Source organism: Phalacrocorax aristotelis, chromosome 6, assembly GCF_949628215.1.
Source record: "Phalacrocorax aristotelis chromosome 6, bGulAri2.1, whole genome shotgun sequence".
NCBI classification, from domain to species: Eukaryota; Metazoa; Chordata; class Aves; order Suliformes; family Phalacrocoracidae; genus Phalacrocorax; species Phalacrocorax aristotelis.
This window is the reverse complement of record NC_134281.1, coordinates 38,689,971-38,705,569: the sequence shown is the minus strand read 5'-3', so window position 1 is coordinate 38,705,569 and position 15,599 is coordinate 38,689,971. Positions and strand designations below refer to the sequence as shown.

The following is a 15,599-nucleotide window of genomic DNA, read 5'->3' as shown; positions in this document are numbered from 1 at the left end:
TTGTTTTTCAGTATCCCAAACCACTCATTCACTACCTACAGATTTTTTTATTCCTTTAGTTGAAAGGGAAACCTTTCATTACCAAGGGGTTAGAAGAAAAAGCCAGCAGTTTCCAGCAGATGAGCTCTTTTTATTATTTTCTCTACAATTGCAAAATAAGCTTCACGACAGCTGCTGAGATAGACACTCCCTTGGACCAGAGGAATGGAGTCCCAAAATGGCAGCTAGCCTCAAGCTTGTGGCAAGATGCTGGACTAGTGCCACATTCCTCTTGCCACAACACCCAGTCATTTGTGAAGGATAAATTAGCAAGGGTCTACTCAGAATGAACTACATAAATAGAAATACAATGTATGCATATATTACCTTACTTGCTTTCCAAATTAAATTACGTATTCATGGCTATAATAATTCTGTTATTGATGTTTTGTCTAAGTGTAGTGGGGAGCTGGACAGATGCCAGAAAAATGCTAACAAGGAAATATATATATATGTATTTAAGAAAATATGTATGTATTATGTACATACATATATATGTATCTAAGCACTTCTTTATCTCACAAATCCCACTCAAACCTTTAAATTACTCATGGGGGGTAAATATTACAAGAGTTCAAGAGTATTGGCCACAGGCACACAGCACTTATTATCATTTTCCTGTTTACAGCAGTTGTCTAGATGCTAGCACAGATATTGCATTGTCCGGAAACCAACAAAAAGGGGTATTCACAGATACAGCTCATTGCCTTTTGTCAGACAGAGCAAAGCAACAGCATAGGAACTATTTATCATTTTGCTGGGGGGAAAAAAAAAATCTAAAAATAAATACTGTATTTTTCTACACTGTTAGTCAGCTGTTTTTTAGCAACCTGATCACGTCCAAGAAATTCTAACTCTTGTAGAAAAACATAAGTGATGAAAAAAAACAATTAATTTTACTGTAACATCCAGTACAAACAATCTTAAATAAGTACAAGAGCTATTATTCATCATATTCATTTATTTCAAAGTACACTGATTATGAAGGACACTAATTCAGCTACCAGATTCCATGGCACATCAGCTTGTACAAGCCCAGATGCTCTACATGCAATTGGCCCAGCAGGAATCTGTTAACCTGAAAAAGACACTTACTTTCTTCTATATATTATCAGTTGTGCAGAAGAGATAATTAAGCAGAATCCCAGTGCACTCATAGGTTAGAGCTCCTCTTTCTGGTGACACACGCTCCTGAGGCAGAAACAGATTCCCACCTTTATCACACCAGAAGCACACACTAAACTGTATATTTTAAGGGATTACATCCTGGTTTAAGAAAGAGGTAAAGCATTGGACTTCCTGCAGAGAAGTAACCGACCAAACATCTTCTGAGAACGATAGTCATTTGTCCTCTTTAGGGAGAGGATCTCTTCAGGCCGAACTTCCTTGTCCTGGCAGCTGTCAGAGGTCAAAGGTACAGTTTCAGGTTTTAATACAATAAAAGAGCTTTGACTTCGAAGTGACAAGTCAACAGATTGCGCGCAAGGAGTATGGTCACTTGCTGCAGCTCTCTTCACCACAATCTAAGAGGAAAAGGCTGATTTCACTAATGTGGATTGAGGTTGGAAATGTGCAAATACTGCTGTGTGGCCTTTCCTCAGTTAGAAAGAAGAGTCAGGAGCATCCCATCCCTGCCCGTAAAAATTCCCCATAATTTGCATAGGCATGTGGACAGCACTGAACTTCTACATCAGTAGTAGGCTGTTTGGGATTATCCCACAAGCTAGAGAGATTTCTTCCTGTCTACTTTTATTTATGGGTGCTTATAGCAGCCCAGCTGCTGTGAAGTGCCACAGCAGATTAATGCAATATAAAAAAAAAAAAAAACCAAAAACCTGATGTTTCATATAGATTGCAGCTCTATTATTCAGAATAACAGGTATAAAGGTATTTAGATCTATACCTGGATAGACGTAAATGCCAGAGACTGGAATACCAGGATCATAAAAGCTTGGTACCAACAAATTCAGACTGAACAATATGAAGGGGGGAAAAAAGGCAAAAACATTAAGACAAACTTTAAGTTGCACAGGTCTTTTGTCCAAGTTACTGGACAGTAACTAACTATTGTCAGTTACTGTTGAGATCTTTGCCTAAGAAAACTTAGATATCTAAGACATCCATCTAACTCTAATGGCTGCCAGGCATTTATTTCCTGTCATCCTAGCAAAAGTAAAACACTCTTCTACAATAAACCTACTTTTCCCCCCCGGTAATTGCTTATTAGGCTTGTCACTGCTTTCCCACCACCCTCATGGAGTTATGTCCTCTGTAACAGACCAAGTGAATGAGATCCCGTTCGTTCATCTAAGTCAGCATAGTCCAGTGAGTACCATGAACTCGAACTCCTGCCTTAGCTACTATTTTCTCTATCCAAGAGGAAATAAGGAATGAATTTTTAAGCAATGAGTATCGACCCAAGGCCAAATGCTATCTGCTGTGTGTGAACGTGACATGGGGCTGCCACAAACACTGCAAAAGGTAACAGGGATAAAGGCATCCCCACACAAACACTGCTTTTGATTGGGGCTTCAGGCTCTCCAATTTGCTGAGACTCAACCACCTCCCAGATCAGTGACCATAGAAAACAAAGTTGGAAGGAACTTTGAAAGCTTATTCTGTTTGTCTTCTTCCAGGATTCTCTTGGGTACTTCTTCACTGCTTCCTCAACCTATGACTGAAACACCTTCTTCAAAGTCCCAAAGGAATCAGCACAAGTTCAGCAGCAAAAGACTACATGTGAAAACCTGTATATCCAGGCTTGGATGTATGTTGTACAACACACAGAGACTACATTTTGCTTAGCCTTTATTGTAACAAAACAAGGTTGTTCACAAATCTGAGGATGTGTTTATCTTCATTGTATTAAACGAAGGAGTCATATTTCATCAAACACACCACGTTCCTAACCTCATAGGAAAGCTCTTATGTTTGTGCTTTAATACTTCTAAGTCAACTTGATTTATGCTATCCTGCTAGATGTTTCCATACTATTGTATTAGGCTAATAGTCATTAACAAGACACTGTCTCCTTGACACAGTACCAAGATGCCAGGGGAAATTATGTACTCACCCTCGCAGGTTCTGTAAATCTGACTGCCTCTGTTTTTCCTGTTGCTAGTACCTGGCTCAAACAGTGAACGCAGTTAAGCAACTGTCAATGCTATGTGGTTCTGTACTTCAGAAGTGAATGCACAGCACATCAAAATGAAGATCAATTACTAAATTTCCTAAATCACTTCCAGGTTTGTTTTCATTTGGTTTAACTGTAACAGTATTTTTCTTCTGACCAGGGGATTATGGCTAATCTGTTTTATTTTTGCTTATCGTGGTATGGTATGACCATGTCTTTACAGATAACAGTAACAACTAGTTAGTCTGTACAGAATGAGATATTTATGACTCTAACATAGGGATTCAGTGTAGAGAAATACAGGCCTGGTATGACAGGAGAGACCTTGAGAAGTGGAGACACAAGATCAGATGATAACATAAGCGTACAGGCATAGGACGACAAAAGATGGGGCACAGGCTTAGCACTGGAGACCTTATGACTACAAACAGCTCACAAAGAGCAGTTAAGAAATCCAGTGTTAAATCTGGAAAATGCTGGTTTTCAAAGGTAACAAAAGAGAACAAAGAGCAAGCAAAACACACCATATATAGTAAGTTTGGAAGCTGTAGGCCAATGAAGAGCAAGGTACAAAGGTTTGCTAGAAAACATATAAAAAGGTTCCTCAAGTGGATCCCAGAGGGAAGAAGAAAAGAACATCAGTACTGACATCATATTCCTCCTGGCAAGGGACTCAGGTGCTAGCAACTCACAGTAACACACACACACACCAAGCACCAGACTGAAGCCTCCAATCTTAGGACCCAGAGCAGCAATGGGAGGATGAACCTTCATTGCTACTCCATGTCCCAAGATTGGTGGCTTCAGTCTGGTGCTGGGGTGCATTACTGTGAGTAACGCATGGAAGGATGAACCTTCCATCACTAGGAAAAAGGAAAAGCAGATAGAAAGTAGGAAGCATTAACATAACAATTTAAACTATTTAACAGTAGCTATTATTGAGACTTTTTTCTGTATAGTACTCTTTCTTTTTCTGTAATAACTAGATTTGAAATAAAGATCATTGGATTAGGCTGTTAAGATTTTAATTTTTCCAACAACAGAATTCTTGGCTTTATATATAAAGGTGTGTTTCTTCTTTGCCCAAACCCAAGATTTTCAGCTTAGCACAGGTGCTAAATTCTTTTATCACACCCACTATAGTACAAGACACTAATTCTTGATTTCCTGCCCCTTCCCTCACTTCTAATGAACCAAATAATTATGAAAACTGCCTCAGCTTCACTGGTGTACATTCTGAGAAACCCTGACAAATTTGCTACAACAGAGTTGAGATGACACACTAGCCCAAGAATTTTAAGCATGAAAATAGTAATGTTGATACTGTATTTTATTATTTCAATGACAGATTATTAAAAAGAATATGCCAAAGAGAAGCTACAAAGGAGAACCAAACAGCACTATAAATGCATCTACCACTTTGGAGGGGCATCTTAAAGAAATTCTCCTAAATGCCGAAGGTTTACAGAGGTTGGTGAAAACAAACAAACAAGCAACCAAAACAAATTTATTTTTAATCTGTACTGATGCTGGTAAGAAATAACTCCATGTGTCTATAAATACCTATTTTCTTTCCCATGTACAAAAGCACACTCTTCCAGTCCAAACCTATGAGAGGGTCTAGATGGTAGACAGCAGGCAACAGTCCAACCATAGCAAGGGACCTGAGCAAGTCCTGGAATAAGCTTCCAAGCAAGTTCTGATTAACTAGGCCTGAAATTTACTACTAGGACCAGAGATACATTTTGTGGCATAATGACTACATTCACCATGCAAAAATGTTTAGTCCCTTATTTCTTTCATCTCTTGCAATATTGTTTTTAAAGCAGCAAGATAGCCTAATGATACAGGTATTAAAAAAAACAAAAAGAACAAAAAACCCAAACCCCAAAACACAGCAACCTAAGTAGCTCTCTAAAGCCTAAGACTTGTTCTTTTTCATGAAAGGCTGACAGCACAGCTGAGCTACAGCTTGGGGCAGATGGGAGTGGGGAAGGGTTTGCAAATACTTGATACACAAAACCTTGGGTGTTTTGGGACTGAATTCAGTAAACCATCTTGGACTAAAGAAGGAAGAAAGAATTAAAAAACTAGAACTTTTTTTCATTTGTCAGGACTGCCCACTGAAATACAAATATATCAGTTATTTATACAGCTACAGCCAGAGAAGTTCAAGGTACTGCTTATTCGTCTGCTTCCTGATTGTACGAGCCCCTTCTCTTGTCTTTGAGATTTCCACTAGACTTCTAAAAATATGTAAACAAGTATACTATGTATACGTGAATGACAAAAATATAGGCAGGGCTAGATTTCATTTTGGTTTTATTTTACATTTAACACTACATGATTTTGAGAGTGAGAGAAGCTTGGAAAGGGATGGAACACCTGAGGATATTTAACTGCCAGCACACCAGAACATAAACATGTCCAATACTTATGAGAAAAGTCTTACTTTCACACAACCACTAGTGTCTCTGCATTTGACAGGTTTCTTTAATTTCTTTTACCAAGCTGAGCTGTGAAAACAACTGCTTTGTGGCAAGTGCACACAATGCCCATTAATCCAAAAAGGATCAGCGTCTGGTGTTTGCAGTCATACTGAGAAGACAAAATGATGTGGAGACAGACTACAGAGTGTCAATGAACAGTGAGAACAGGACTGCTCCCCAAGGGAAGGCAAGTCTGGACCCCAGGACACCCAAAAAAAAGTTGTGCAATGACCTCACACCTATAACACCAGAGGAAGGCACAGAAAGCAGTGACAGCAACAGGCCCTACTGACAGTTCAGTGATCATCAGGCAAGACATGGTAACAGGCCAGGGTCCACCCAGAGATTTCACATAGCACTTCAGAAACAGGACTAGGGACCAACACATCTGGGACGCAGCTCAGGCAGGAACCAAAGGCACCAGCCTAAGCTTAAATGGAACCCTTGGTCAGAGGATTTAGGTGGAAGCCCCACGTGAGACTGGCTGGGGCAACGACAACATATTCATGCTCTTGGCATCCTGATGCAGAGAAATGTCAATGGATTCCTAAACAGGAGGTTTCACTAACCCTGACAAAACTACCAAGTTACGGTAAGTGTACTAATTCTAACTCTGCAACAGTTACATTTCATGTTTCTGTGCAATGTATCCTTTTTCAGAGCACAAAGCCCAGGGAAGTAAGAACACTAAAGGCTTTAAAAGTTCTATACACGTACATAAAGCCTTGTTTTAATAACACAGGGAGTTCCGCTAAAAGCAGTGGGTTTGAGCTTTATCACCTCCTGCATGACAACTCCATTACACACCCACACTTTCCTGGGGTTTCTTTCAGATAGAAACTGCTCTAGTCCATCTGAGAGAGAACTCTGCAAAGGTTAGAGCTAATTGTTAAATTGTATGGTAGCAGAAAGAATTTCCCATCAGCTACGTAATACCATCCTGCTTGTTAAGAGACAAAGTTTATTTAGTCACAAGGAAGCCTAGCTTATCAAACTGTTCCTTTCTGGGTAACATTCAGTGACAGTCATACCACTCAGCAATAAAGAATCAATTGAATAGTGTGTAACTATGCATAACAGTTAATCTCCTTACTTAAATATGTTCTGATTGCATCATCCTTGTCCATGGCTGAGCAATACCTTACTCCCAAGAATGGCTCAGCTTAAGTCAATAAGCTGAAAGAAGTACAATACTCAAGCTTGAAAGGATGGTAAATCAGAGCCTGGATGCTTTCATATACTCTAGAATCTTAATTGGACTGGAAACTGTAGTAATTGACTTGGCTTAAGAAATACACAAGAAGTACTAGACCACTAGATGAGCAGTTTCTATTGTATTGCCTAAATCCTACTGGTTTTATTGCCTATTCGCTCACTGACCTAACTGTTTCTGGTATGCAGGACTTTTCATATTTTAAGAAGATATATTGAATTCAACCTAGCTACTTATATTAATAAAGTAAGCACTTATTGTTGTATCAAAGGAGATGCTTGTAAATTTAACTGAGCTAGTGTTTACATTTCATCAATAATCTGTTGAAAATCTCTTGCAAACACTTGGAATACACCTTGCTTTATAAATCTAAGTCATCCCATAAAAGTCTCCATAATAGTCCAAATGAGGCAAAAATGTTTAAACTGTTCCTGAGGTCAGCACAATGTAGGAATCTCATGAAGGTATTGCTATCACTGAAGTACCAAAGTACAGACACTTCTGAAATACCACAACTGTACAAAAACATGGCTGCACATTCAACATGATCGTGAACTTCCTGTCTACAAGTAATAAATACATCGTACAGCTCTACATTAGACACCTGATTCAGAGCCCAATTCTGCTGTGGGAAGAAATGTTCCTCATACCTTGAGATATTAGAAAGCTAGCTCACATACACAAAGTGTGATGGTCTTGTATGTATCCCCTACTGCATTCATTTTATGTTTATGAAGTCAAGAGAGAAACAGCAGCCACATAAATGGTCTAAAATTGCTTTGTCACTTTCACCTCAACCAAAGTACATATTGCAGTACCTTTATTTTTTTACAATACTTGCAAAAGGGTGACATGTTGGAAGTATTGTGTTTATTAAATCTACTTTTCAATAAATCTACCATATGATTGCATAAACCTTCTGTGTCTGTTTTGTTTATACTTTCCAATAACTTACAATTCCATCATCAACTTCCATTAAATCTGCTAGAAGACTGGATATGTGTTAAGATAATTTTTCATTTTGTGAAAATCAGCAGGAGGCAGAGAAAGACTACCTTGTACGTGTCTCGAGGCATGAAAGGTTACGCAAACACTGTATTAGACTGCAGAGAATCAAAGATGGGGAAGGGGAAGTTACTGTCTAAATGTCCCCCAAAACTTGATTAACTTTGACAACAAAGTCAATCAGTCACAAGACATGAGCACAGGAAACCTGGCTTCCTGAGTTTTGGTACTCATGGAATTCACTTTTTTAATAGAAAAATTTGGAACAGTAAATCAAATTCAATTTAATTACCTACTGTTCAGAATCTCATCACAATTTAAATTCAACACACCACCTTCTCCTTTATGTAATAACTACCCAGGCAAATTAGAGGGATGGTATAAGAATTTTAGTCATCTAAAGATCTTGGGACAATAGATGCTTGCTACAAATACAGAAGCGGTATACAAATCATTGTATGATTTGGGTTGGAGGGAATCTTTGAAGATCATCTAGTCCAACCCCCCTTGCCACAGGCAGGTTCATCTTTCACTAGATCAGGTTGCTCAAAGCCACATCCAACCTGGCCTTGAACACTTCCAATGATGGGGCATCCACAGCTTCCTGGGGAAACCTGTTCCAGCATCTCATCACAAAAAATTTCTTCCTCATGTCCAACCTAAATCTACCCTCTTTCAGTTTAAAACCATTGCCTTTTTTTCTGTCAATACAGGCCCTGGTAAAAAAACCTCTTTCTCCATCTTTCTTACAAGCCCCCTTAATATATTGAAAGGCCACAATGAGGTCTCCCCACAACCTTCTCTTCCCCAGGCTGAACAACCCCAACTCTCTCAGCCTTTCTTCATAGGAGAGGTGTTCCAGCTCTCTGACCAGTTTTGTGGCCCTCCCCTGCACCCACTCCAACAGGTCCATGTCTTTCCTGTGCTGAGGACCCCAGAGCTGGACACAGTACTCCGGGGGGTCTCACCAGATGGAGCAGAGGGGCAGAATCACCTCCCTCGACCTGCTTGGACACGCTTCTTTTTATGTAGCCCAGGATACAATTGGCCTACTGGGCTGTGAGCGCACATTGCCGGGTCATATCCAATTTTTCATCCACCAGTACCCCCAAGTCCTTCTCTGCAGGGCTGCTCTCAAACAATTCACCTCACAGCCTGTGCTGATACTGGGGATTGCCCCAAACCAGGTGCAGGACCTTGCACTTGGCCTTATTGGACCTCAAGAGGTTTGCACGGGTCCACCCCTCAAGGCTGTCATGGTCCCTCTGGATGGCATCCCTTCCCTCAAGCAAACGGACTGCACTGCTCAGCTTGGTGCTGTCTGCAGACTTCCTGAGGGTGCACTTGATCCCACTGTCTATTATTGTTGATGAAGATATTAAATAGCGTTGGTCCCAATACAGACACCACTCGTTACTGGTTTCCACTTGAATATCAAGCCATTGACTATAAGTCTTGGGACAAGGATGTTGTAAAAGACACTACCACAGGACCAGGCAAAAGATGAAGCAGCATGCTAAGAGAAAAAGTTCTCACTCAGAGACCTATCTGCAGTAATAAACAAAAGGAAGCATACTACAAAGTGCTGCTTTTATAATTCTCTCTGTTTTTCTCCCCAGCCCCCTGAATTTATTCCACAGTTCATTACTTTATCTAAAACTAGGATGATAGCAAAGTCAAACATTGCTGAAGCTCTTTACCTAGGTTCAGCAGGTGCTCAAAGAGCAAATGATTTATCCCACCTAAAACATGCACTGCAAAGCCTAGATAAAGTGGACCAAATTTATGTCAGAACAAGAAAGGTTTAAACCACCTGAATCTGAGTTTCATCTACTTCTAACACTTCTGCATATATTCAAATGTGAATAAAGCATTAAATCTAGTTTCAGCTTTAATATGAATGTCACCCACTGGTTAAGAAATTTGAACCTCAGAAGGTGAAAAGACTTACATAACACAGCACACAAGGATGTACCAGCAGGAGCTGAGGAGGCTTTATCTGCAGCGCTGTCACAGCCAATACTTTCCACATCATACGACACTGCTATGGCTAAATAGCCCATTTTCCTTAGACTGGGGATGCCCTTCCTGCATGGTACATACACATAACTGGGTGAAATTAAGAAAGGGAAATGCAGGCCAATCTACAAGAAATAACATAGCTTGATAGAAAAGGTCATAGTTCATCAAAAGCTCTTCCAAGGGAAACAGAACTACCTCCCCCACTTGGGAAAAAAAAAAACAGAATTTTTTTTAGTAAAAAAACCAACTGATACAATCACTTCACAGCAGTAACTAGGAATCCCAGTTATAGACTCAAGCTTTGGTTGGACCCACTACTGGCAAAAGAAAACATAGGAAAGTAGTTCTTCCTAAAGAGAATCTAAATATGCAGATATAACAAAGTAAGGTAGCTAAATTTGAGTTGAAAGTAATAAAATTTGGCATTTCATATACTTCCTCTCAACGATGTTTCTTAAAATAGCGATAAAAGCTTTCTTTAAAGACATCATCATCCATTTGGACTTCAGGATTGGTAAGCTAACAACTGAACTACAGTTCACTACTGCAGGAAATTACTTACTGTACAATCACTGCTACGAGCCTGATTTGGCAGTAAAGTAAAAAAGAACTTTACCATTGACTTCAGCAGTCACATGGCAGCACTTAACATTGCAGTTACATGAAACAAAATACTACCTTGGTTAAAAAATAAAGATCCCACAACCCCTAAAAATCAGCTATAATGAGAAAGGGAAATAACGAGTAGTTTGCCTCCTTAGCTTCAGTGGCAACCTTCCTGTTGGGAAATAACTTTTTTTTTTCTCATTTGGAAGGCCCCTGATAGAAAGAGAGAGGTCTCAATAAAGTCACTGTCATTGTTCTTGACAAATCCTTCGTATTCAACCCATTTTAAGAAAAAACTTGATGCAATTCCTGGAGCCAGCCTTCAGCTATCCCAGTGAACACTAATCTCAAGGATCCACTACAAAGCTTGTTTTCGAAGACGAACTTAGGACCCTTCTCACACATGCATGCAGACAGACAACGTAGCTAAAAGTGAGAGAGCTTAAGGGGAACAGGCCTCAAAATGCCTATTGGCTTGTCAAAACTTTTTACAGAGCCATATTCACACTACCAGCCAACCATTCTGTCTGGTACTTTGGGCTTCCAGCAGTCAAACTCTAGTAACTAGATATCTGATAGGATACTTGTTACCTCTTTTTACCTACACTTCTCCTGTACTTGCTACATCTCTTTACCTGTAAAGAGAAGTCTGAGATAGTTACAAAACTCTTCACAGAGCTAACGTCAGCTGTCAACCACGGGCTTGACTCATCTCTTCTAAAGAATCAGATTGATGCCACAAGTTAAAAGACCAAAACTTTTGAGAAGAATTTGTCTTCATCATTTATAAATGGTGAAACTCTGCAGAATCCTTGAGATTCCAAGGAGAAAGGTTTAGGACACCTACACTTCTGAAAAATATACCTGTGGGCTAAAAAATAACCAGCTACTGGCAGAGACAACAAAGTCAAGAGAATAACTATTTCCAAAACCCAATGTAAAAGGAAAACCATATCATACATGCTGAATTTGGAAATGCTGCGCTTTGCTTTTGTAAGCATTTAACATTATGTGATCCAACAGGGAAAACAAATCTGAATTCAAACCTTGCTTCCCAATACAGGACTAGAGTAATTACTCAAGATTTCTGCAAATGCGGTAACACACTACACACTATTACTAACATAATCCACATATGCAAATAAGATAAAAGGAAGTAAACACATTGATGATAGGGAACAGCTAAAATAGCAAAAGTTCTAGCCAGAATAATTCTTCACAACTACAAGTTAATTACAGATACATCACCCTCCTCCTCCAAGCTGAATAACTAAAGGATCACCCCTTCTTACTTGAGCAACATGCTTTGAAAAATGAAGTTAAAAATGTATTGTATTATGACAATACAACACTCGGTACTTCCCGTCATGACTTTCTTACCAGAGTGTTCTTGTTTACAAAGGGTGAGGGAGGAAGCATACATAGCACTTATTGAACTCTATTCAAAAGGTATTTTCCCTTCCTGAATACTGTACTCCTAGCTTTTCTTTCAGAAGAATATTTCCATGCCTACCTTCCTACCATCAGTGCTAGATATCTATGGTCCTAGGCCTACTCCCTCTGCAGTAGGAACAGGTTCTCTCAGAAATTAAATAACTACAGACTCACCTATTTAGTTTTCACCTTTGAAACACTCTGACTTCTTTCTGACTTATTTTCCCTCCTTAAAGTCTCTGTGTGTGTGTGTGTATGTCCCCTTTTCCTTTTTGGAGGAAGCCAAGCTGTGAATTTTCCTTCAGCCACATCAAGGTTCAGACCATAGACGTGAATTATAAAATAGAGTTTTCCGAGTTATAAACATGCCGCGCAGTGCGCCTGCAATATCAAGGCAAAGGCTGCTTTACCAAGCCACTCTTGCCCATTTGGATAACTCAGCCAATTACAGGCAGCCTTCGGGACTCACAGAAAAGAAGCCTTGTTTCTAAGGGGCTTTGCTCATTCTGCAGATTTGTTTTGCCATGGAAATCTCGCGCACGTTGGAAGAGGAAATTGGTTTTGTAGCGACACCTTCAAACCGGCTGAGAAGCTTTGCAAACCCCGTGTCCTCTGTCGCAAATATATTAGCTTCCAAGGAGCAATTAAAGCAGAGCTCGAACATCGAGATGAAGTCCTGCCCCCGGTGACCTTCCCCGACGCGCTGGCTGGCACGACCCAGTCAGGGAGCGGAGCTCGCCTAGTCCGGGTACCCCGGCCGCGGAGCTCCCAGTCCCTACGCCCAAACACCAGCACCCCACAAGCACCGCCAGCAGCACAGCGGGCTCCCGCCTCCCGGCCCCGGCACCGCACGGCCCGCGGGTAAGCGGCCCCCGGCCCCGGCACCGCTCCCGCCCGCCCAACGGCCGGCGCGGCCTGCCCCGGCACCTGCCGCCCGGCGGCCTGCCCGCCCCGGCCCCGGCCCCGGCCCCGCCGCCCTCTCCTCCCCAGAACGCGGACAAAGCCGCCCCAACGCACCTGCTCCCGGGGAGCGGGGGGCGGAGGAGGCTCTCGCCCTGCCCGCCCCCATCTCTGCGCCCACCGCCTCCCCTCCCCGGACCCCGCCGTCCCGCCTTCTCCGGGTCGGCCGAGCCGCAGCGCCAGCGGAGGGGTGCCCCAGCGCCTTCGGGGGGTCCCCCCTACACCGGGAGGGGGGGACCTACGCCCACCGCGCCCCCAGCATCCGCCGAGGGAAACAAACTCTCGCTGCTACCGCTGCACGCTGGCTGGATCCGCAATGTAAACAGGCCGGAGGGAGGCACAGGCGCCGGCTGCCTCCGCCCGCCAGCACCGGCGCCCGCCCCGCCTTGCCCCCGCGCCCGGGCGCTCACCGTAGAGAGGCGTGGAGGCTTCTCCCTTCCTCGCCATCGTCTCCCCGGTGCCCTCCGCGCCGGCACAGCCAGGGCCCGGCGCCTCCGCCCGCCGCTCAGCGCGCTCTTTGTTGCCGTGAAGGCATGAGAGGCGGCGGCGGCCGGGCACCCTCCCGCTCCGCTCGGCTCGGCTCCGCCGCGGGCCGCTGGGAGCACCGCCCGCGCCCCGCGCTGACCCTCCCGTCCCACCGGCCCACGCCTGCGCCGAGCCCGCGGGGGCGGCGCCCGAGCCGCGCGGGGGGGGCGGCGGGCGGAGGGGCCGCGCCGAGGGCAGGCGCGGGGGCGGCGGGACGGACCGCAACCGGTCCCCGGACCGCAGCCGGCCCCCGGCCCGCACGGCCCCGCCGCCGCCCCCTCCTCTTCGGGAGGCGCCTCTCTAACTTCGCCTGGGCCCGTCTCCCGGCGACAACTTCGGCAGCCGGTGGCAGCGGGCGCCGTACCTGGCGGGGTCGGCGGCGGGGAGGTCTCCATCCTGCGTGGGAGGCGCGCCCTGCCGCGGAGCGCCGGACGGTGCCCCGCCAAACGTGACTGCCGCCAGCCGGATCAACTGCGGCTCCGGGCGGCGGCCGTGCCGCTGTCGGGGGTCCCCCTTCCCGCGACCGTGGCCGGAGCCGGGGCCCTGCAGCCGCGGGCAGGAGGCAGAGAGCCGGCCCTGCAGCCGCTACTGCCCGCCCGCGCCCCGCCGGCCGCGGGAGCGACCTTGGAAAGCGCCTCCCGCCGCGGCCCCGGCGGAGCTGTCCGGGCCGGCCGTGCTGAGCGCTGCCCGCCGCGGCGGGACGGGGCGGGACGGGGCCCCCGCGGGGGGCAGCCCCCAGCCCACGCGGAGAAAGGGCAGGCGCTCACACGGGCTGCCAAGAAGCCGAAGCACTCTGGTGCGCTCCCAGAGGGCCGGGCTTTCTGTCTCCTCCAGATCGGGAGGAACTGTAGCACTTTGGGTTTGCTTCTGGGTGGGGGTACTTCCGTGATTCAGTCAAAAAACAGGTTCAGTCTTGGCAAATACAGATTGCTGGTCATAAACTTGCCTTTAGCTGTCATCCACTTCCCTTTGCTTTACGTGAACGGGGCAACGGCCGCTTAAAGAGCAATTAGTCTGATTGCCCACATTCTTTTGCGGTCATGGCAGCCCAAATCATCACTACAGCAGAAGGACACCATATTCACATGTCACATTGCTATCTGTCTGTTAGTCTGTTGTTAGGGAAACATCACAAAGTCCAACACAAAAAACATTTTGTACTGAAAATTTTTGAATTAACCCTTTGTAATTCTTGACCTGTAGGCCATCATTTACACTTTTACACATGAGCAATCTGAGGAAACAGTACTTTCCAAGGCTTGTAAATGAACATACCCTTTCAAAAATTGGCTTAAGACTCTCAAAAGCACATGTTTATCTTATTTATGAACAAATTAATATGCATAGATCATGGAAGTTGTTACTATGCTTGTATTGAAACATAAACCAACCAGAGGCATTGAGGGTATGTGCCTCCTCCACAGCCAGTGCCCCATCAAGTCTTGTAGAGCTATCTGCCTTGGCTAGTTTTAAGAAAACTAAAGCAGGCATATGTAGCACCTTATCCATCCTCCCAGAGGTCTCAGTTTGGGCCAATTGCTGTAATAATTACTGAATTTCACATTTGCAGTTTTGTCTGCTGGTATTTCCCCCTCTGCATTAAATTGTGGGGATTTATTTGTCCTTCTAACTTTTAAAATTAGTAGTTGCTTCCTTCAGTTACTCCATTTCATCTGAATACTACCTAGGCAGAGGTTTATGTGTTCTGTGCACCACTGGTGGTCTCCAAAGTTAACAAGTTCTCAAACCTAGTCTACCTATCCTCTTAAGCCACTCACCTGGTCTAGCTACCCAAGATGCCTGTCTGTGTTCCAGGAAATGGATCCCAAGGGTAAACCCCTGATGTGGAAAAGGGATGACATACTTTCCTATCTAAGAATACATCCTTATTTCATCTCAGTGTTGATGACTAGGAGAATAATTCAGACAATCTCACCTACAGGAAGAAGACCTTCTTGTGTCAGAGCTTGAGTCAAACGAGAGAAAAGCTGCATAGAACAGCTTCGTAAGAATCCAGGTGGTGGGCTACTGTCTTCTGGCTCATTCTGATAAGGCATGGTAACCTGAAGGTAGCTGGTCAGTGCTAGCAGTAGTACTCTAGTATTATTCTCAGAGAAGCTTCAGTATTCTTCTACAGCTCAGTGTTATTCTATTCCCGCTGTGCAGAGGGGTG

General features: G+C 44.0%; 1 protein-coding gene across 1 annotated transcript in view; it reads right to left on the bottom strand.

The window, feature by feature from the left end:
* SLC44A5 (solute carrier family 44 member 5) overlaps positions 1-13,507 on the bottom strand; it is a 114,140-nt gene extending 100,633 nt beyond the window's left edge. The window contains exon 1 of the mRNA XM_075097239.1: positions 13,312-13,507. Coding sequence (XP_074953340.1) covers positions 13,312-13,348 — 37 coding nt within the window. The 5' untranslated portion in view covers positions 13,349-13,507. The remainder of the gene's footprint in view (positions 1-13,311) is intronic.
* Positions 13,508-15,599: the final 2,092 nt, after the last annotated feature.